The sequence below is a fragment of the Macrobrachium rosenbergii genome, chromosome 25, assembly GCF_040412425.1.
Source record: "Macrobrachium rosenbergii isolate ZJJX-2024 chromosome 25, ASM4041242v1, whole genome shotgun sequence".
Classification (NCBI taxonomy): domain Eukaryota; kingdom Metazoa; phylum Arthropoda; class Malacostraca; order Decapoda; family Palaemonidae; genus Macrobrachium; species Macrobrachium rosenbergii.
In genome coordinates, this window is record NC_089765.1 from 12,041,557 (window position 1) to 12,066,033 (window position 24,477).

The 24,477-nt window shown below is 38.5% G+C and overlaps 1 protein-coding gene across 1 annotated transcript in view; it reads left to right on the plus strand.

Moving 5' to 3' along the window:
- The first annotated feature begins 5,317 nt into the window (after positions 1-5,317).
- Past1 (putative achaete scute target 1) overlaps positions 5,318-24,477 on the plus strand; it is a 97,517-nt gene continuing 78,357 nt past the window's right edge. The window contains exon 1 of the mRNA XM_067126876.1: positions 5,318-6,326. Coding sequence (XP_066982977.1) covers positions 5,524-6,326 — 803 coding nt within the window. The 5' untranslated portion in view covers positions 5,318-5,523. The remainder of the gene's footprint in view (positions 6,327-24,477) is intronic.

The window sequence follows — 24,477 nt, forward strand, 5'->3', positions numbered from 1 at the left end:
TTTGGCAAAATGAAGCTTGTTTTATAAAAAAAAATAAAGCTTGTTTAAAAATGAGGCTTGTTTTGTAAAAATGAAGCTTGTTTTGTAAAAATGAAGCTTGTTTTTAAAAATTAAGCTTTTTAAATGAAGCTTTTCAATGAAGCTTGTTTTTAAAAATTAAGCTTTTTAAGAAAATTTAAGCTTTCTTTAAAAAATGATCCTTGTTTAAGAAAACCTAAGCTGCTTTTAAAAAAGTGAAGCTTGTTTTTTAACTTAGGCTTTTTTAAATGAAGCTTAATTATTGTAAAATAAACTTGTTTTCAAAAAGATTGTGTTTTTGAAAGGCAGCTTGTTTTTTCGAAAGGTAAAGCTTGTTTTTTTAAAATTTAAGCTTGTTTTCAAAAAGTGAAGCTTGTTTTCTTTTTAACTTAAGCTTTTTTAAATGAAGCTTAACTATTGTAAATTAAGCTTACTTTAAAAAACTTGTTTTTTCAACTGAAGCATGTTTTTTAGAAAGGTGAAGCTTGTTTTTTATTTAAATTTAAGTTTGTTTCCAAAAAGTGAAGCTTTTCTTTAAAAAATTAAACCTATTTTTTAATGAAAATTGCCTGTTTAATGAGTTATTTTTAAATGGTGAAACTTTTTATTAACTGAACTTTTTTTTTTTTAAACGAAGCTTGCCCAATTTGGGGGGTTCATAATACTTCCGGTTCCTCTGTCAGTCGCGTCGTAACTCACTGTAACTTAATCCTTAACAAGATCTCCCGAATACCTGTACCGGCCCAGTACAAATCTGCTTCAATTCTTCTGAGATCTTTATTGATCACTGATCAGCCCATTTTAGTTTTCTGTAAGGGAAAACTATTGTGCTGGTTTTGTCTGTCCGTCCACATTTTTTTCTGTGTGGACTTTTTCTGTCTGTATTTTTTTCTGTCCACACTTTTTTCTGTCCACACTTTTTTCTGACCACACTTTTCTGTCCACACTTTTCTGTCCACACTTTTCTGTCCACACTTTTTCTGTCTGCACATTTTTTCTGTCTGCACTTTTTGTCTGCAATTTTTTTATGTCAGCACTTTTTCTGTCCACAATTTTTTCCGTCCAGACTTTTTTCTGTCCGCACTTTTTTCTTTCCGCACTTTTTCTGTATGCACTTTTTTCTGACCGCACTTTTTCGGTCCGCCCTCAGATCTTAAAAACTACTGAGGCTAGAGGGCTGCAAATTGGTATGTTGATCATCCACCCTCCAATCATCAAAAATACCAAATTGCAGCCCTCTAGCCTCGGTAGTTTTTATTTGATTTAAGGTTTAAGTTAACCATAATTGCGCCTCTGGCAACGATATAGGCCAGGCCACCACCTGGGCCGCGGCTCATGCAGCATTATACCGAGACCACCGAAAGATAGATCTATTTTCGGTGGCCATGATTATACGCTGTAGCGGCTGTACAGAAAACTTAGTTCCCCCGAAGAAACTTCGGCGCAGTTTTTACTTGTTTTTTGTTCATGTTGATCACGTGATCTTGAAACCTTGTAAGGGTTGTTTGCTATATCTGTTACCTGCTTTTTTTATTTGTTTTTTTGTCATAATTCTGTGTTTTAAGGATTGAATGATTGTGAAAAGAGAAAACGCTTCTCTCTCTCTCTCTCTCTCTCTCTCTCTCTCTCTCTCTCTCTCTCTCTCTCTCTACATATGTAGGTATATATATATATATATATATACATATATATATATATATATATATATATATATATATATATATATATATATATATATATATATATATATATATATATATATATATATATATATATATATATATATATATATATATATATATATATATATATATATATAGGCCTAGGTCTATATCGCCAATATATACACCCATCAATCCGTCAGTCAATTTTAGTCAACTTTAATCAATGAATCAATCATCAACACAGCTGATATCAATTCAGAATTGACCACAAAGTTGCGGGGTCTCAGACAATCGCCCTGTGGGACTCTTTTTCTCTCTCGAGAGAGACAGAGAGCGGCTGCACCTCGTCTCATGACCTCAGGAATGGCCAGTGCACAGCTGGGAAAGTGGTTTGTGGAGAGAGAGAGAGAGAGAGAGAGAGAGAGAGAGAGAGAGAGAGAGAGAGAGAGAGAGAGAGAGAGAGTTTAAATCCCATCTCTTGCTCAAGGTCAAGGAATTGTGTGGCTAGGCTAGACTCGGCCACAGAGAGAGAGAGAGAGAGAGAGAGAGAGAGAGAGAGAGAGAGAGAGTAATTTTCGTGGACTAGATAAGTATAAGAGAGAGAGAGAGAGAGAGAGAGAGAGAGAGAGAGAGAGAGAGAGAGAGAGAGTAATTTTCGTGGAATAGATAAGTACAAGAGAGAGAGGAGGTAATTTTCGTAGAAAAGACAAATACAGGAGAGAGAGAGAGAGAGAGAGAGAGAGAGAGAGAGAGAGAGAGAGAGAGAGAATGATCGTGTCTTCGTTTTCACGAATAATGATGAGGGAAGGAATCCCTCAAGGCGGCTGATTACGCCTGCTCGTGTTTTCATCGTCTGTAAAATTTCCTGTAAATCGTTATATCTGATCAATTTACAGGCGCCTGCTTACGAGGAAAGCAACTACTCGTTACAGGCGACTATTACTGACTATTACAGACTAATACAGACTTTCAGAAGTGCTTTTAAGTCTTATGTTTATACAAAAGACTAGGCTTTTGTTGTTAGAATCGTCTCCATGAGTCTAGAAGTACGTTGGTGCATATTAAAGAAGAAGATTCTGAATGAATTTTTTGTTTGTTTTTGCAGGATTGCTTGTGCATGCCTTGTTGTTCCTTCTGCTTCTTCTTCTTCTTTCTTCTTCTTCTTCTTCTTCTTCCTCTTCTTCTTCATTATTTCCTCTTTCCTGCCTCTTCTTGTTCTAGTTATTATGATTATCATCACATTTCTGCTTGCCTATATTCGCACTCAGGTTATTATTTTCAGTTGCCGTTGTTTGTCATTTCCAAAATGCATACGACAGTTATTTTTTTATTTTTATGACTATTTCCACACCTGTTTGCATTACCTGTCCGTAGTAGCCTTATAAATTTACTAACCTCAAATTTGATCAATATTGGACTGCTGATTTGCAAGAAGTGAAACTGAAAGTGTCTGAGTCATGGTATTGTATATTTTGCTGTGTGTTGCGTATTGGCAAATAATTATGGCTTGGTACACGTGGGGGAGGAGAGAGAGAGAGAGAGAGAGAGAGAGAGAGAGAGAGAGAGAGAGAGAGAGACTAATTCTCGTAGAAAAAGCATGAACGAGAGAAATGAGAGAGAGAGAGAGAGAGAGAGAGAGAGAGAGAGAGAGAGAGAGAGAGAGAGAGAGAGAGAGAGAGAGCTGAAACGCTTCCTACGATTTTAGCAAAGAAAAGTAATAACATAACTTAAGGCAGGCAATTGAAATAAAATAAATAAAAATAAAACAAAAATGAAAGAAAATAAACAGCAATTGAAAAAAACAAAACAAAAAATCTGAATGAATTTTACTACGCAAAAGGATGAATGAGAGAGTAATTCATAATAAAAAGCAAAAAGGATGAATGAATGAGAGAATAACTCATAGTAAAACGCAAAAGGATGAATGAATGAGAGAGTAATTCATATTAGAACACAAAAAGGATGAGTGGATGAGAGAATAACTCATAGTAAAACGCAAAAGGATGAATGAATGAGAGAGTAAATCATAATAGAATGCAAAAAGGATGAATGAATGAGAGAATAACTCATAGTAAAACGCAAAAGGATGGATGAATGAGAGAATAACTCATAGTAAAACGCAAATTGGACGAATGAATGAGAGTAATTCATAGTAGAACGCAAAAAGGATGAATGAATGAGAGAGAGTACCTCATAGTAGAACGCAAAAAGGATGAATGAATGAGAGAGTAAATCATAGTAAAACGCAAAAGGATGAATGGATGAGAGAGTAACTCATAGTAAAGTGGAGTAAGAGTAGACAATAATAATAGGAATTATAATTATAAGATTATATACACTTTGGGTATAAGTTATTCATAAAAGGATGGTGAATATGGTAGTAATGAATAATGTTAGGTGGTGTTTTTGTGGCATGTACAAGAGAGAGAGAGAGAGAGAGAGAGAGAGAGAGAGAGAGAGAGAGAGAGAGAGAGAGAGAGAATGACAGTACCTCGTACAAACAGGATGCTATCTAACTGAAATTTTAATAAAAAAAAAGTTACGAAGCTTTCCAAGACTTCCTGCCCCCATCTCACAGTAACTGTAAAAAAATATATATATAATATATATAGCCTATATATATATGTGTGCGTGCGTATGTGTGTGTGTGCGTAAGCCAATCATCTCTAAACAGCTGATTCCTGACAGGCAGCTTGCGATTGGTTCGCTTAGCTTCGACGATTGGAAAATTGGCCGCGAATGAGAGATAGTGAGATAATCGGCGGAAGTGAGAGATTGTGAGCAAATGAGAAACAGATAAACATAGCAGGGAGAGACAGATCGTCGGCGAACAACTTTACTTTCGGGTTTAAATTTCAGATCAACATTGGGACAAAAAGCTGTGACGTGAAGAGAGAGAGAGAGAGAGAGAGAGAGAGAGAGAGAGAGAGAGAGAGAGAGAGAGAGAGAGAGAGGTGGACTGAAATGTAAAGAGTTAATGTAATGGACAAGCACTGTATGGGATGAGTTACTGAGAGAGAGAGAGAGAGAGAGAGAGAGAGAGAGAGAGAGAGAGAGAGGAGAGAAAGAGAATGTAAGAACATTTAAAATGTCAGTTATTCATTTAGAGAGAGAGAGAGAGAGAGAACTTAGAGAGAGATGCACAGTAAAATGCATCATTCAAACAGACACAGAACAGACAAAGAGACACAGACACAGAGTCACAGACAGACACAGACAGACACAGACACAGTACACAGACAGGAAAAACACAGATACAGCACACAGACAAAGATACACACAGTTCACAGACACCACAGACACAGTCACCACAGACACAGTACACAGACAACCCCAGACAGACACACAGACAAGGGAACACCCATCCATTGTTACGGATACCCCTCTGTTGTAAAAAGAGGCACACCAACAGAAGCAGCCCTAAGGAAGGTAGGTGTGGGTATATTCACGAAGAGGAGCAGGAGGAGGAGGAGGAGGAGGAGGAGGAGGAGGAGGAGGACAGATTTGGCGCAGAGCTTGGCAGGCACCAGCAGCAGAAGCCACAGGGAGGGAGAGGGGCATTAGGAGGGCATCAGGAACAAGGGGGGGAGAAGGAGAGAGGGGGAGGGGGTACAGCCAGGCACAGCACACCAGACGCGAGTGAGGCGACTTCTAGTGGACGAAGAACCTCCCGTCGCCGCTGCTGCCTTGTGGCGTGCCAGCCAGTGGGTCGGGTCTCTGTGGCAGCAGCTGAAGAAGAAGACGAAGCAGCCCAGTAGTGTGCCCCTAGCTGGTGTCTCCGCCGGTCGCATATGTCCTCCTCCCGGTCGCTACCCGGACCCCCGTCATCGCCTCCGTCACCATGTTCTCGTGGATAAGCAAAGAGGAGAAGCGCCGTCAGCTCCAAATGTGCGAGACGGTCCTCGAGGGCCTCAAGACGGTCTACAAGCACAAGGTGCTGCCCCTAGAGAAGGCCTACCAGTTCCAGGACTTCCACTCGCCGCCCCTCGACGACACGGACTTCGACGCCAAGCCCATGATTCTCCTGGTGGGGCAGTACTCGACCGGAAAGACGACGTTCATCCGGTACGTCCTCGAAAAGGACTTCCCCGGCATCCGCATAGGGCCGGAGCCCACGACGGACAGCTTCGTCGTGGTCATGCACGGCGACAGGGACGGCATCATCCCGGGCAACGCCCTCGTGGTCGACCCCAAGAAGCCCTTCAGGCCTCTGTCCAGATACGGCAACACCTTCCTGAACAGGTTCCAGTGTTCGAACGTGGACTCGAGCGTCCTGAAGGGCATCACGATCGTCGACACCCCGGGGATCCTGTCGGGGGAGAAGCAGAGGGTCGACCGCGGCTACGACTTCCACGCCGTCTTGGAGTGGTTCGCCGAGCGCGTCGACAGGATTATCCTCCTCTTCGACGCCCACAAACTCGACATCTCCGACGAGTTCCGGTGCTTTCTCGAGAGACTCAGAGGCCAGCACGACAAGATTCGCATCGTCCTGAACAAGGCTGACATGATTGACCACCAGCAGCTCATGAGGGTGTACGGGGCGCTCATGTGGTCCCTGGGCAAGATTCTCAATACCCCGGAAGTCGAGAGGGTGTACGTGGGGTCGTTTTGGAATCAGCCGCTGAGATACGACATCAACAGAACGTAAGTACTTTGATTTTTCTCTGTTTTCCTGTATCTTTTTCTCTCTGTGTTCCTTGTTAACTGTAAGCCTCAACTCTAAGTGTGCTGGTAAACCTTTCCTCTACCTGTAAGTGTACAGGCCAACCCTTCCTCTACCTGTGAGTGTACATGTAAACCCTTCCTCTACCTGTAAGTGTACAGTTCAACCTTTCCTCTGCCTGTAAGTGTACAGGTAAACCCTTCCTCTACCTGTAACTGTACAGGTAAACCCTTCCTCTACCTGTTAGTGTACAGTTCAACCTGTCCCCTACCTGTAACTGTACAGGTCAACCCTTCCTCTACCTGTAAGTGTACAGGTAAACCCTTCCTCTACCTGCAAGTCCACAGGTAAACCCTTGCTCTACCTGGAAGTGTACAGGTAAATCTTTCATTAGGAGGACCCGTTCCCTTCCAAATGGTGCTTTTGTATAAACGCCCCCTTGTATGAAGACAAAACTGTTGTTTCTTTCCATTTTCCGAGTTGTTTTAGCTTGTTTTGTTCATTTGTCTGAGTTGTTTTAGCAAGAAACATCCTTAACGAAACTAGAATTCGAAAAAGGGACCTTGTGTCTCAAAACAACAATAAACAAAAAGATAAATCAGTGATAATAAATATACATGCACTTCTGGAGACGTGTTGGGAACGGCACTGAGGCACTTGTCTAAGGCCTGTCTAGAGAGAGAGAGAGAGAGAGAGAGAGAGAGAGAGAGAGAGAGACATGCGTTCTCACCAATATAACTCAGATTCCCTCCCCCATAAGGTGGGGCTTTTCTTAAGGTGTAATTCGGTGGCTTATGGGCACATGCCCACGTTCCTAACTCTCCCTCCTTGGTCTCTCTCTCTCTCTCTCTCTCTCTCTCTCTCTCTCTCTCTTTGCAGGAGGAGGGGCATATCATCATGTGCCTCCATCTCTCACATACACTGCTGTGCCCCGCCCCTATCTCTCTCTCTCTCTCTCTCTCTCTCTCTCTCTCTCTCTCTCTCTCTCTCTCTCTTCTCAGTGCCCCGGGATCTTGGGTACCACGTGACATTCTCTGAGGATTCGTCTCATTATCTCCAATATAGAAAATGTATGACGTCACCCATACCCTCTGTCGATTGGGTAGACGAATTTGCATCGTTTTCGTATTAAGGAGGCCATGCCCAACCTACTCTCTCTCTCTCTCTCTCTCTCTCTCTCTCTCTCTCTCTCTCTCTCTCTCTCTCTCAGTGGCGTTGTTTTATTTTTTCCTTCCCGTCTGGTGTTCAATGTTTCTCAATACTGTGGAAGTCATATTTGGAATGATTGCTTAAACCTTTCTCTCTCTCTCTCTCTCTCTCTCTCTCTCTCTCTCTCTCTCTCTCTCTCTCTCTCTCTATTCAACATGTTAGTATAAGTACACAATACGAGTCAGCTCAATTGTTATCATTCGAGATAAGAAAATGAATATTAGATGTTTATTCTTAAGATGAACTGATAGAGAGAAATGATGATACAGGTCGGGACATTTAAAACGAACGTTTGTATATAAAAATGTTTAAATATATTGCCAGGAAACGTTTGTAATTGTTTATGAGTAACCAGTCTAACGTTTACAGAAAAAGTACCAGAGACTCGTCCAGTGTAGTTATTGATTTGAGGTTTAGATGCATAAGCAAGTGTGTATGTGTGTGTACACTGCTTTTGTATCTTAGTTTGGTAGCAATATACTTTCTTATTCTGATGAGTGTGTTTCTGTATATTTATACTTTCATGTACTGTAGGGCCTTTGAAAAGTGTATACATGTGTATCTGTTTGTGAAAGCAATGTATTGTCTAATGCCAATGGCTGTATATCACACTGTAGTTGTCCAAAGTGATGCTGAAGAACTCTCTCTCTCTCTCTCTCTCTCTCTCTCTCTCTCTCTCTCTCTCTCTCTCTCTCTCTCTCTCCAGTTCTGAAACATACTTTGCAAATATCAATCTATTAAAGACAAAATAATGAACTGAGTAACTACAGATAAGCCTATGCTCACACACTAGTAGACTCTCTCTCTCTCTCTCTCTCTCTCTCTCTCTCTAGAAGACACACTTTACAAATATGTTATCACTTAATCTCTTAAAGAAAAAGTAATGAGGTGAATAGCACTAGCAGACCTTACTCTGTGTGTGTGTGTGTGTGTCTGACATAATATTATCAAGCAGGGCAGGGGAGGTAATGAATTCATCGTCACATAAAAATGACGAAAAGAAAAAAAAAACTGCAACAATAGTGATTCTAGTCAGCTACGCCAGGTGGCAAGTCAGATCAATCAAGTAACAAAATAATCCTGCTACTTCCTTGGTGAAAGAAATTATTCATGTTGAATTAAACGAGGCACTCACTACAGTAATTCAAGTAACTTCAGGCCGAGTCAAGTTAGACCAATGACAAGAATTACATTCACACCCCCCAGCGCTTCCATCCTCCCCCAACAGCCGCCAGTTCTTCGCCAGTCTCCACCTTATGGCAGGGACATTGACTCCTTCTTTCACTCTTCCTCTCTCTGTGACACCCGGCGGCCTTCTCGCGTCGACAAATCGGTCCCGGGACCTTCTCATATCAATGGGGGAATGGGATTTTAATGTTGCATCTGTCGATGGTTTGGCAACGTCGCAGTGACGTGAAATCGTGATGGATTCTCGCCCTAAGGAATTATCGAGCTCTCCTTGGGTTGGGGGTGGTTCTGCCTAGATTCTGTTTGAAGATCGTGGGTTTCTCTCTCTCTCTCTCTCTCTCTCTCTCTCTCTCTCTCTCTCTCTCTCTGTATACATACACAGGTACATAAACACACACACATAGATAAGCGTGTGTATGAGAGAGAGAGAGAGAGAGAGAGAGAGAGAGAGAGAGAGAGAGAGAGAGAGAGAGAGAAAATGCAAATCTGTAATTAAACTCACACGTACAGAATATATTTACACAACACATACAATAAGAGAGAACATACAGTAAGAGAGAGAGAGAGAGAGAGAGAGAGAGAGAGAGAGAGAGAGAGAGAGAGAGAGAGAATGCAAAGCCTGGTCTACACTTACACCTACAGAATACATTCACGCAACATATATATAATATCAGCACTTAAGCACACTTTGAAAATATACTTACGACTATTTTAAAAGTATAGAAAAATATTAATTTATTTTTAGAAAAATATTCTTATTACTGTTTTATAAGTAACTACCTAGATCTTACTTAGATATTGAATTAGATATTAACAGGAAAATAAGTTTAAGTATAAAAGTGACATTGTTATTCTAGATTCATGATTGCAAATGTTGCAAAGACTAGCTAAACGTTATTCTAAGCTTTATTTTAAGTACAAATAACGCCCAGGTTTTAGGAAGCTCATTTTAAGAAGTAGTAATGTCTAAACGTGTGTAGAATGATTAGGAATATAACTACTAAGCTTTCTGAGTACGTTCAAAAACCAATTTTTGGAAATTTGTTAAGTGGTGTAATCAGAAATGTTACCTATAGGAGAAAGTTGGGTATTTTCAGCAGAACTGTGAGATATATATATATATATATATATATATATATATATATATATATATATATATATATATATATATATATATATATATATATATATATATATATATATATATATATATATATATATATATATATCTATCTTTCAGTGGTCTCGGTATAATGCTGTATGAGTCGCGGCCCATGAAACTTTAACCACGGCCCGGTAGTGTCCTATCCTATATCGTTACCAGAAGCACGATTATGACTAACTTTAACCTTAAATAAAATAAAAACTACTGAGGCTAGAGGGCTGCAATTTGATATGTTTGACGACTGAAGGGTGGATGATCAACATACCAATTTGCAGCCCTCTAGCCTCAGTACAGAAAACTAACAAGCTCATTGAGGTACAGACTTTGTACTCCGATTGCCATTAAAAATATGCAAATCACGAGACACTCGACCAGGCTAGATAATTCTCCCCCAAAATCACAAACAAGACACCAACACATCACACCCGTTCACAAACAAAGGAGGCCACACAAACAACGGCTTCAACAAACGGCTTAATCAGACAGAGGAAGAACTTATGATGGAGATATTACCCCAAATCTTCTGCCTTGAAACTAGAGAGAGAGAGAGAGAGAGAGAGAGAGAGAGAGAGAGAGAGAGAGAGAGAGAGAGAGACTACCAGGGCCATTCATCAGAGGGTGGGAAATAAAAGTCCTCTCTTTCTCTCTCTTGTATATAATTCTTAATTCTTACAGTTCGTGGGGGTTGCCCCAGGAAGTCCCTCAGTGTGAGGCACCTCTGATGTCTACCAAAGAATTGCTAGTGCACCTTCCGGTATATTTTGCATCTTCCAATCTTGGGTGGTCTGGGATGCAGCTTAGATATTTGTCGAGCTTATTCTTAAACGCATCTACGCTCACTCCTGATATGTTCCTCAGATGAGCTGGTAACGCACTGAATAGACGCTGCATTATCGATGCTGGTGCGTAGTGGATTAATGCCCTGTTTGCTTTCCTTAGTTTTCCTGGTATAGTTTTGGGCACTATTAATCTAGCTCTGCTTGCTCTTTCTGATATTTTTGGCTCCATGATGTTTTCGGTGATTACTTCTATCTGTTTCCATGCCTGGATGATCATGTAGCGTTCTCATCTCCTTTCGAGACTATATAATTTTAAGAATTGCAGTCTTTCTCAGTAATCAAGGTCCTTAATTTCTATTCTAGCTGTAAAGGACATTTGCACACTCTCTATTTGTGCAATATCCTTTTGGTAGTGTGGGTACCATATCATATTGCAATATTCAAGGGGACTACGTACATACGTTTTATAAAGCATAATCATGTGTTCGGCTTTTCTTGTTTTGAAGTGCCGGAACAACATTCCCATTTTTGCTTTGCATTTTGCCAGTCGTATTGCTATTTGATCATTGCATAGCATATTCCTGTTCAACATCACCCCAAGGTCTTTAACTGCTTCCTTATTTGTGATTGTCTCGTTATTAGGTCCCCTATATGCATATAGCATTCCTTCTTTATCACCATAATTTATTTATTCAAATTTATCAGAGTTAAATACCATCCTATTTATCTCTGCCCATTCATATATTTTGTTTAGGTCTCTTTGTAGCGAGTTCCTATCTTCATCACAAGTAATTTCTCTACTTATTCTTGTGTCATCGGCGAAACTTCTTACTACCGACAGAGAGAGAGAGAGAGAGAGAGAGAGAGAGAGAGAGAGAGTCTTTATATAATGAATATTTTTAGGATACACTGGATATTCGACAACCACAAGGTACCAGATGCTGATTTGAGAGAGAGAGAGAGAGAGAGAGAGAGAGAGAGAGAGAGAGAGAGAGAGAGAGAGAGAGAGAGAGAGAGAGTACCTTTACAATAAGAGTTACTTGTAATGAATATTTTAGGATACGTTGGATATTCGACAACCACAAAGTACCAGTTGCAAATTGAGAGAGAGAGAGAGAGAGAGAGAGAGAGAGAGAGAGAGAGAGAGAGAGAGAGAGAGAGAATCCAAAGGGTCGCCATTAAGGGCCTTCTTCTTATTGGATGCAAAGGGATACAAAGACTCTGTTAAATGTTGCATAAGAGAGAGAGAGAGAGAGAGAGAGAGAGAGAGAGATACGTATCGAGAATTCGACTGTTCCCCCAATAAGCCCAGCTGTCTATTGCTAGTGTTCTGGGAAGAAGAAGAAGATGACGATGAAGAGTTTTAGCTTACGAGATCTAGAAGGTCCCTCTCCCTTCCCCACCCCCTTTTTTTGGGCGGGGGGCGGGGCCACGGGTAGAGGGGTATCTACATTCACAGATCCGGTTTTGAGGTCACGTAAATAGACGGAATTCCTATGGGATAAATTTCAATCACTTTCTCAGAGATACAACAAAGCAGAGTCTTGTCTTCTTGATTCATAAAGTCAGGTCATGGGTCAAGTTTATCGTAAGAAATTTGATTTCTTGTGAGTTCTCGCGATCGTCATTTTCCTGGAGGGAAGGTCATTCGGTCGAGTTAGCTCTTTGAGAAACATTACGAAAATGTACTGCGTGAATTCCTTGAGAAACATTACGAAAATGTACTGCGTGAATTCCTTGAGAAACATTACATGAATATGCGTGACTTCTGTGAGAAACATTACGAAAGTGTAGGTGAATTCTTTGAGAAATATTACGTAAAAATGTCCGTGAACTCTTTGAGAAACATTACATGTAAATGTACGTGAATTCTTTGAGAAACATTACGTTGATATACGTGAATTCTCAGAGAAATATTACAATAATGTACTACATGAATTCTTGGAGAAACATTACATGAATTCTTGGAGAAACATTATATATAAATGTACGTGAATTCTTTGAGAAACATTACGAAAATGTACTTGAATTCTCTTAGAAACATAACGAAAATGTACGTGGACTCTTTGAGAAACATTACGTAAAAATACACGTAAAATCATTGAGAAACATTACGTTAAAAAGTACATGAATTATTTGAGAAACATTACTTTAAAAGTACGTGAATTATTTTAGAAACATTACGTAAATGTATGTGAACTCTTTGAAAAAACAATACAAAAATATACATGAATTCTCTGAGAGACTTTAAAGTGAAAATGTATTCGAACTTCAAGAAACATTACGAAAATATATGTGAACTCTTTGAAAACTCTCTGAGGAACAATACGTAAAAATATACTTGAACTGTTTGAGGAACGTGAAAATGCACGTGAACTCTTTGAGGAACAATATGTATAAATGTACGTGAACTCTTTGAGAAACATTACGAGAATGTACTACGTGAACTTGATGACATACAAAATCTTCTTGAACCATATGTGTTGATTTTTAAGAATCATTACAAAAACACACTTTAACTCACTGATGCACAAACACTTCAACTTATAAGAGTGTCCACAACATTAAACCCACTTTTCATAGTAAAACACTTATAAACCACAGAAATAACTCGTTAAATAGAGATAAAACCCTTTTAAAAATGATTGATAACTGACACTTAGAATTTGCCAAACCACGGAATATCAAGAGCTAAGGTCAATCCTGGGTCAAGTGGCAGCAATGACCTTCAAGGTCAACGGAGGCCCGGGGCAACGACGTGTCAAGCAATCACGGCTCGAGTGCCAGAAATGACCTTCGGAGTCACCGTAAGTCACGGGAGGTCAAGAGCCTTCTCAGTGACGGCCAAAGGGTTCCCCAAAACCTCAACTATAAAATGACCCAGAAATGTAGAGAAATGAAGAAGAGGTCATTAGTTGTTTGACCTTAAAATATGCAGTTTAATTTACTCACATGACCTGGTTTGGTAAAGTGGAGTACAGTACCTTTTAAAAGTACTCTTATTAGGAATCTATGACCTGGCATGATACTTATAACTTTAATCTTCATGTGGGCGGGGGGAGGGTGGTAGTGCCGTCAGTGCTCTTCATGTGGCGCACTGTAGGCATTACTTAAGGTTCTTTTTACTGTACCTCCTCTCACATTCTCTTTCTTCCATCTTACTTTCCACCCTCTCCTAACAATTGATTCATAGTGTAACAGAGGTTTCTTCCTGTTAAACCTTTCAAACCTTTTGCTGTCAATTTCCATTTCAGTGCTGAATGACCTCAAAGGTCCCAGTGCTTGGCCTTTGGCCTGAATTCTGTATTCAATTCAATTCAGTATTCATTAAGTCGTCACTTGAAGGATAAGTAAACAAGTCGGAATTAAAGGGAATTAATGTTTATTTAATGATGAAAATTAACTCCGTGTCTGGTCACCAGAGGGCAGGCGATGACTGTAAACAAATTACCACAGAATAATTATTTTTTTCAATTTCCTAAGATAATTTTCCAAGTACTTCAAAGGATGTTTGTGTTTAAATGGAGGCTGTCTAGCGTTTAAAATTGCTTCAAAAATATTTCAGTTTAGTTTTAAAAATGTTTTGAAATGAAATCAATAATTGTAAAGTACTTTAGTTTAGTTTTTAAAATAATTCTACAATGAATTTCACTCTACGAATGTATACACGACCTAAAGAACTACTTAAATTATTTTTGTGCTGATGTCCTGAAAGAGCAAAGCTTCAGAATTATATTTTTTGCTAAGTAATTAATATTATATATATATATATATATATATATATATATATATATATATATATATATATATATATATATATAAGTGAAATTACAAAAAAAAATTTAATTCTAAAACTTTGCTCATTCAGGAATCGGCATGTAAATCAATTTAACGTAATTCATTTATATATATATATATATATATATATATATATATATATATATATATATATATATATATATATATATATATATATATATATATATATATATATATATATATATATAAACTCCATATTATCTTTTAAATCTTGTTACAAGACTGTGTTATCAGGAGTCTTCTCACTCTTCCTGTTGGGAATATCTCGACCAACCTGTAATACCTGATTTTCCTGGTTTAAGTACAGGTACGGGAACTTACACACACACATACACACACACAGATACACACACACACACACAGATACACACACTCACACACAGATACACACACACACACACTCATATCAACGCCATGAATCCTGTTCATCAAAGTTAAGGTTGTAAGGACGTACATCCGCTCTACATTTTCCTGTTAGACAATTACAAACGTTTTTGGAGCCTTACAGTGTTATATAAAATGGTATCATCATCTTCATCTTTATCATTATCATCATGATATCACCATCATCACAGCCTCAAACACTATGGGACCCAAAATCCCCTTGCGGTATTCCGCTACTGACCTCCAACAATCATTTCTTTGAGCTTCTGCCATGTTTAGTAGTAGCACCCTCGGTGATCAAAGATATTGTTTATCAAAATAATTTGTCGACCACACAATATAGAAATGGGTGTATATGATACTTTGATCGCCGAGGGGCTAGTACTAACAAGGCGTCCCTTTGAGCTTCCGCCATGTTTAGTACTAGCCCCTCGGGGATCAAAGATGTCGTTTATCAAAATAATTTGTCGACCACACAATATAGAAATAGCTGTCTATAGTACTTTGATCCCTGATGGGGCTAGTGCTAAACAAGGCGTCCCATTGAGCTTCCGCCATATTTAGTACTAGCACCTCGGAGTAGGTGGCACGTAGACAACATGCCAGTGTAGCATCCTCAAGGTCAATGTATGTATATGTAAACTGTGTTAATTCTAATTTCAAAGAAGAAAGATAAAAATGCATTCTGTTGACGGATGTTGCCAAACGTTCTGGGTACCCTCCGTGACTTTTGACCTATTTCCGGTTCTGTAAAACGTTCACAAACATAAATATACTGAAATAATGTTATTCTGTGGTTTGTGCTTCCGCTGGAATGAAGAACAAACAAGTAAACAATGGGCCAAAGTTTCTTCCCCTCAGTCGAGTTTTCTGTACATCATATAATCAAGGCCACCGAAAATGATCTAGGATATTGCTGTATGAGCCGCAGCCCATGAAACTCTAACCACGGGTCAGTTGTCGGCATGTCCTATATCGTTGCCAGACGAACGATTATGACTAACTTTAACCTTAAATAAAATAAAAATTACTGAGGCTAGAGGGCTGCAATTTGGTATGTTTGATGACTGGAGGGTGGATGATCAACACACCAATTTCCAGCCCTCTAGCCCCAGTAGTTTTTAAGATTTGAGGGCGGAGAGTCAGACAAAGTCTGCACAATAGTTTTCTTTAACAGAAAACTAAAAACAGGCTGCAGTTTGGAACGTTTGATGAATGGAGGGTGGATTATCAACATACCAATTTGAAGCCCTCTAGTCCCAGTAGTTTTTAAGATCTGAGGGCGGACGGACAGACAAAGTCTGCACAATAGTTTTCTCTGACAGGAGATGATAGAAAATGCGAGAGAAGTGGCCAGGAAACGTAGATAAAGTGAAGATAATGGCTTACAGTGATAAGAAATGAATTCTTTCTCCGCCACAGAAAAGTTGAATGTTTTTTTTTCCTCAAAATGTAACTAAGTATAAAAACAGTATTTATTTGTTGTAATGGTTACTTGTAGACAAATGCACTTGGGTTTCTACGCTGTCATCAACTCTTTATCTTTATTTTCTTTAATGGGGCAGAATTGAAATTAAGATAATTAAGAAATTAATTATTTTTTAGGATAAAGATTTTGATATTATTTTAGGCGTAATGATAACTTGTTTAAATCTTTATATATATTATATATATTATTATATATATATTACATATATGTATGTAAATATGTATCATCTTTTGCGTTACTTTAATTTCAATAGATAATGAAAAAAAAAAGACTGACTTCTCACAGTGTGTTTGTACGTGCAAAAGAGCATACGGCCACAGACAAAAACAAAAACAAAAACATGATTAAAAAAAAAGGGCAAAATTCACCCAATTGTTTTTGTCAATTGCAAAATTTTTCTTTTTCAAAAACTGGACAAATCCCCAAGGAGTCTGAACCTATGTGAGTAATTCCTGAAGAGGCCGGATTTATAAGCGAAATCTCCAAAAAACCGACTAGTCATGCTAAAAAAAAAAAGCACCACGAATTTCTTACCACAGGCGACACCAAGACATTCCTGCATAAATTTCAGAATCGGTTTCAGGAGGAGGATTTAAATCCTAAGAGGATTACATAAGGAAAGGGAGACTCGGTATTTTTGTCGAAGGAGATTACAAGGATTACAGCGCGTTTGGATATGGGGGATTTTATTACAAATAAATACGATATATGAGTTTGATTTCTGATTCAGTCTGAAGAATTGCTTCACTGAATTCCCGAAAGAGATTAAGAGGATTCCAAGGGAGATTACAAGGATTACAATGCAGATTAAAGGGGAGATTTATTCCTACAAATAACTCCTCTACGAACATTTGATTTGAAGACTGATTTCACTAAATCCCCAAAGGAGATCACAAGTATTCGGAAGTAGATTACAAGGATTAAGGGAGATTTATTCTTACAAATAAATTCTCTACGAATTGACAGTATACTTAAGTAAATCCCCAAGCATCACAAAGGAGATCACAAGGATTACAATGCGCATCAAAAGGAGAATTATTCCTCCAAATGAATCCCCTTCGTCTTCGAGAAACGGCGAATCTCCATCGAGGAACCGTCAGTGATTCGCGACTGATTCTCCTAAAGTGTTTTCAATAGCTCGTGATTCGCCGGGGTTTGGCCCATTCAATAAGGTGGTGCCCGATAAGGAAAGAGAAGGAGTTTTTTTTTTTGTCTGTTTATTCTTCTTCTCGTGTTTTTTTTTTTTATTTCTTGGGTTTTAATTTTCTGAAAAGAAAACTATTGTGCTATCTTTATCCGTCCGCTCTCTTTCCTGTCCGCACTTTTACTGTCCGCCCCCAGATCTTAAAAACCGCTGAGGCTAGAGGGCTGCAAATTGGTATGTTGATCATCCACCCTCCAATCATCAAACAGACCAAATTGCAGCCCTCTAGCCTCAGTAGTTTTTATTTTATTTAAGGTTGAAGTTAGCCATAATCGTGCTTCTGGCACCGATATAGGATAGGCCACCTGCCGAGGGCAGTGGTTAATCATCCACCCTTTCACAAGCAGATAAAATTGCAGCCCTCTAGCTCATACAGCATTTTATTTACCGAGACCACCGAAAGATAGACCGATTTGCGGTAAAAACCTTGATTACATGCTGCAAATCGGTATGGATCTGTAATCATCAAACAGAAAACTTCCCCTTCGCCGCATTTTTGTTATTGGTTGAAGAGTTCGTTGGCATAACGCTTTAAAGTTTTCGTTCTTTTCAAATGGTGTTTTTATCTTGCATGGGTGTTTTTTTCTTATGTTTTTAAATGGATTCTAAGAAAACATTTGTTTTTATTTCTCAGTGTTTCCTAAGATAACAGTTGTTTTCAAAATTTTAAATGCTGGCTTTTGTTTCTTGGGTTTTTATTGTAGTTTTTTTAGTTTTTTCTAGAAGAGTTCTAAGATAACTTGGTTTTTTTAATTCTTTAAAGGGAGATGGTTGATGCAAGACAAGGGAATAGAAGTTTTTTTTTTTTGTGGCGTGGTTTTTTATTTATTGTTTTTCTTGACTGTTTTTTCTTAATTTTATAATGAAGTTTTAAAATAACTCTTTATTGGTTAAAGGGTGTTTTTTTTTCTTGTAGGGTGGTTTTTTTAATGATTTTTTAAATGGGTTCATTGATAACTTTTTAATTCAATAAAGGTTTTTTTCTGTGTTTTCTTGTGGTGATGATTTTTTCCTACTGTTTTTTAAAGGGATTCTAATATATTCTTTGTTTTTTTTTTTTAATTTAAATGGTGTTTTTTTCTAGGGTTTTGTGGTGATGTTTTTTTGTAATGTCTTTTAAAGGGGTTCGATGATAATGTTTTTTTTGTGGAAGGGTGTTTTTAGTTGTATTTTCTTGTACGGGTGTTTTTTTTAACGTTTTCTTTGAAAGGGGTGTCGAGATTACTTTGCTAATACGTTGAAGGGTGTTTTTTCTAACGTTTTTTTATAATTTTTCTCCTAAAATGAATTGTAAGATCATTTTTTTAATTCAGATTAAAGGTTTCTCTCTCTCTCTCTCTCTCTCTCTCTCTCTCTCTCTCTCTCTCTCTCTCTCTCTCTCTCTCTCTCTTCTGTCTCTGTCTCTGCATGTCTCTTTCTCTTTTAAGACAAATGAAATGAAAACTCTTAAGACAAATGGAAATCTCTCTCTCTCTCTCTCTCTCTCTCTCTCTCTCTCTCTGTACACAACAAGCAAGCACACAATTGCATGTCTTAAACGACGTTGCAACATCCATCAGCTGTTTAGGCAATCTAATCATTGTTGACTTTTAGAGAGAACTAAGCCATTAACTAAGCCATTGTCAAACGTATTTGTTCCCTTCGCAATGAACATCTTGTGGCAACACTCTCTTGTTTCGTTGTTATGATAATTTTTTTGCGTTCAGTTCGTCTAGATTATTTTATGTAGATGTTGATGTTGATAAAAACAGAGTAGACGTTGATAATAATAATAATAATAATAATAATAATAATAATAATAATAATAATAATAATAATAATAATAATAATAATAATAATAATAATAATAGTACATAGAAACTCTCTTCAGTTTAAACTTCTCTAGACTCATTAGTTAGTACTATTGTTTTTCCTTTGCTGTTGTTATATTTTAGGAGGTGTAGACACTCATATTCCTACTGTTGTTAATAATAATAATAATAATAATAATAATGATGATGCATAAAAATTTCTTTTCATATTTTGGTCTGCCGTAAGAGTCATGTTCGAGCTAGGCTTATAGTCAGCGCTGCTGTTCTTTCTTTGTTGTTTCTCCTTCGTTTGCTGTTGTTTTGCGTCTCAGTCGTCACGAGACTCATCAATAAACAAAGAAACAACAATGAATTAATATGGTAAACATAAAAACAAAGATGAATTAATATGCGAATGACGCAAAGAAACAATATTTTAACTGAACTGAGACTCGAGACAGTCCACTAGTCACTGGAAAACGAGTTAAGCTCAGTAATGAAATTGTCCTTCTTAAGAAGAAGAAGAAGAAGAAGAAGAAGAAGAAGAAGTCAGTCTTGGCCCCACTTCTTGAGAAGAAGAAGAAGAAGAAGAAGAAGAAGAAGAAGAAGAAGAAGAAGAAGAAGAAAAGGTCAGTCTTGACCCCGCTTCTGAAGGAGAAGAAGAAGAAGAAGAAGTAGAAGAAGAAATGGTCAGTCTTGGCCCCACTTCTTGAGAAGAAGAAGAAGAAGGGGAAGAAAAAGAAGAAAAGGTCAGTCTTGACCCCACTTCTGAAGAAGAAGAAGAAGGAGAAGAAAAGGTCAGTCTTGGCCCCACTTCTGAAGAAGAAGAAGAAGAAGAAGAAGAAGAAGAAGAAGAAGAAGAAAAGGTCAGTCTTGGCCCCAAAGGGAAAACGTGCACATATAAAGGGTCTTTTAAGGTCATGTAAGGTCACTTCAAGAAAGAAAAACATTAAAGAGAGAAAAAGAGAATATTCGATAAACAGGGACGCAGAGAACCCAAGAAAAAGGAGAGAGAGAGAGAGAGAGAGAGAGAGAGAGAGAGAGAGAGAGAGAGAGAGAGAGAGAGCAGAGGAAAACCTCGTACTATTGGCGAAAGAAGAATGAGAAAAATAGGAATTAAAATATAAGAAACAAGAGAAAACTATAAGTAAAAAAAAGGATAATTAAGGAGATAATGGAGAGAATATTTGACAAACAAAGGCACAGAGAACTCAAGAGAGAGAGAGAGAGAGAGAGAGAGAGAGAGAGAGAGAGAGAGAGAGAGAGAGAGAGAGAAGTCGAACCAAAACACAACAGAACAAGCCTAGTACTATTTGCGAGGGACGGAGGAGGTGAAAAAGTGGAGGCAATAGATAATAGAGGAAGTAAGCGAGCAAGATGCAATCTCACGGGATAATAGAAAACTCCTTAAAGGGTAGAATGGTGTCAATAGACTCAACAGATCCTCTGTCTACCCTTCCCGGTGGTGTTGTTTCGTAATTATGAAGGATTCTGTTGTCCGCCATTGCAAGGCAGAAGCTTCTTCAATTAGAAGTGGTTTCTCTCGCGCCCTTGCGAAATTTAATCAATGTGGCAAATTAGAGAGAGAGAGAGAGAGAGAGAGAGAGAGAGAGAGAGAGAGAGAGGTTATTGACAAGGGTACAGGGTTCATTTCTGAAGGCTTAGGGACCTAGGCCTAGTGATTGGCAAGGGTATGTATATTTAATTCCTGAAGTCTTCTTCCCTTTCTGTGTGTGTGTGTGAGAGAGAGAGAGAGAGAGAGAGAGAGAGAGAGAGAGAGAGAGAGAGAGAGAGAGAGAGAGAGAAGGTTATTGACATGGATACATGCTTCACTTCTGAAGACATAGATCTAGCGACTGACAAGGGTGTTTCGCTTTATTTTCGGAGAGAGAGAGAGAGAGAGAGAGAGAGAGAGAGAGAGAGAGAGAGAGAGAGAGAGAGAGAGAGAGACTGGCCATTGGATAGATTACATAATTCTTGAAGGCTTAGAAACTGAAGCCTAGTGATTGGCATGGGTATATAAGCTTCACTCCTGAAGACTTCTTCCCTTTCTCGACAGAGAGAGAGAGAGAGAGAGAGAGAGAGAGAGAGAGAGAGAGAGAGAGAGAGTCCTGGCCATTGACAAGGGAACACTTAATTCCTGAAGAATTAGGCCTAGTGATTGACAAGGGTACACGTGCTGCATTGCTGAAAACTTCCTCTCTCTCTCTCTCTCTCTCTCTCTCTCTCTCTCTCTCTGCGGGAAACTAAATCCTCTCAACAAGTGCAACAGAGAGAGAGAGAGAGACAGAGAGACAGAGAGACAGAGAGAGAGAGAGAGAGAGAGAGAGAGAGAGAGAAAGAGTTTTGACCTTGAACGCTCTCCCAAGCTGGCCAAAAAGACTCGTGTGGTGGGAATCTGGGCATGGCGCCATTGAGGGGAAAATATAAATTAATCTCTCTCTCTCTCTCTCTCTCTCTCTCTCTCTCTCTCTCTCTCTCTGTCTGTGTGTGTGTGTGTTTTAGAGGAGTTCTTGGTAAGGTTTTACTTATGGGAAAATCTCAACTATTCGGAAAAATGTTTTGAAACCTTTTTCTAGTATCTCTCTCTCTCTCTCTCTCTCTCTCTCTCTCTCTCTCTCTCTCTCTACCCTCAATAATTCTTCGGGTTATTTAAAGTCTTAGAAGCCCTTCTGGCAAGGCTTTGCTTAAGAAAAAGTCTTAAACCTTTTTTAGTCTAAATTCTTGACTCTTGAACACTTCCTCCCTCTGCTTTCCTTTGTCGAAGACAGCAGTCCTTTCATCTCTCTCTCTCTCTCTCTCTCTCTCTCTCTCTCTCTCTCTCTCTCTCTCTCTCTCGTTATTTACAAGTCTTAGAAGCCTTTTTGGTAAGGCTTCACAAACGGAAAAGTCTTAACTATTAGGAAAAAGTATCTTAAACCACTTTAGTCTAATTTCTTGATTCTCTCTCTCTCTCTCTCTCTCTCTCTCTCTCTCTCTCTCTCTCTCTCTCTCTCTCTCGGACTGCAGTGACCTTTGACCTTTGAGGGGGCACAGGACTTACGTTAAAGCTCTGGCAGGCTTTTGTTGAGTATTAAATTCAAACTCAAGCATAAAGTTAAACCTCAGTAATGCAGACTCAGATAAGCCAGTAGGGATTTCTTTCTGTTTAACGGCTTATGGGGGAGGATTCCAACCTCCTTGGGAGATTACTGGATTTCAGGATTAATGAAATAGATATATAGACAGACACAGAGACGCCAGTAAAGCTAAGCAATCAATCATGACATTGGGATATCTGGCCATAACAGTGGTATTTCAGTAATGCAGACTCAGACAATCCTGTAGGGATCTCTTTAATTTTAAGGGCTTTTGAGGGAGGATTACAGGATTTAGGATTAGTGAAATAGATATATAGATAGACAATAAGACGCCAGTAAAGCTAAGCAATCAGTCATGACATTTGGATATCCGGCCATAACAGTTTTAGGTGAATTAGGTCTAGTGATATTTCAGAGGGAGAAAATGGTTGCTCTTGTGACATTTATACTTGCCTGGACATTTTTTTTTTTATTTTCATTATTTTTTTATCAACGGGATTTATTTCGTCACCTTGGTTGGAGAGAGAGAGAGAGAGAGAGAGAGAGAGAGAGAGAGAGAGAGAGAGAATGGAAACATTAGACTGAGCATTTAAACTTTTATTCTTATTTTTATTATTTTTTAATAAACAGGGAGTTATTTCCTCATCTGGAGAGAGAGAGAGAGAGAGAGAGAGAGAGGTGTTACAGAAAAGAGAAAAATTAGACCTATCATTGAAATAAGTCATTATATCTCAATTTTGATTTCCATAACGACTAACAAAATCCATTACATTTTCCCATAAGTAAAAAAAATCTTTCAATTTTATTGAGTCTTGATTTACGTTAAAATATCCTGATAAAATCATCTAACCAACTAGTAATATAGGCCTAGTTGGAAGTCTTCGCTTACAAAGCATAAGAAACCTCACGAAATCTTCAACAAATCTTTAAGAAATCTTTACGAAATAACGTACGAAAGCTCGTCCAGATTTCCTTGAGGTTTTCAATATACTTTTTTGTTATATGTAAGTGAAACGGCAACTTCCAAATATACTTTTTTTTTTAATTCGATAACTGCTTCTCGTCGGAGCAAAAAGGGGCTTACCTTACCTCAGTGCATCTGGTAACGGTCACGCCAGGAGAAAGTTATGCCCTTTTGCGGGTATATATTGGCTGGGTATAGCGTCTCCTGACCTTTATATATTTATGTTCAATGCAGAATATAACTCTCTGACCTCCATAAGATCTTATTATGAAGCTACACACAAAAATATTAAGGCAAACAAACGAATTACTTGGGTTTTGTCATCACAAGTCGACACGATTATGCTTCATGTCTGTGCATAAATGTGGCACTTTTAGTACGACATGTCTAGTACCCAATAACTTTCAGGGCTTTCTTTTTGCTTTGGGAATTAACACTTATGGTCCTGACCTAAATTTAAGTGGATTATTTATAATAATCCCGATAAAAGCACTTACTTTTCATAGACTGTGTAAATTGAAAACTTTGCTTGTGTTCAAAGTTCACAGATAGGCCTAAAGTAATGCAATGTTTGTTCAATACTGCATTCTTTTGCTTTCGAAATCAACACTTATGTTCTCCTGACACTAAATTTAAGTGGATTACTTATAATTATCCTGATTAAAGCACTCATTTTTCATAGAAGTAACAAAGAGAAACGTTTGCCTGCCTCCAACGTTCACAAATAGGCCTATAGGCCTATTCTGCTTTGTACAGTCCTTTGACAAGGTCATATGACCTCCATTCTGCTGAAACAAGGTCATATACCAAAATGTTTGTTAAATACTGTGAAACAAAGTACTCTGGGGTCATGTGACCTCCATTCTGCTGAAACACAAGGTCATAGTCCCACAAAATTTGTGGAGACAGGAGATGAGTGCAAGCTCTCAATAGCATCAACATCAGCATCATCAGTACTGGGCAGACGAGATGAACAAAGTGCTGAATTTAAGTGCTGATATACAGGGCATGATGCTGAAATTAATGAGCAGTGTACTGAACGAGTTCTGTGGTCATTTGAA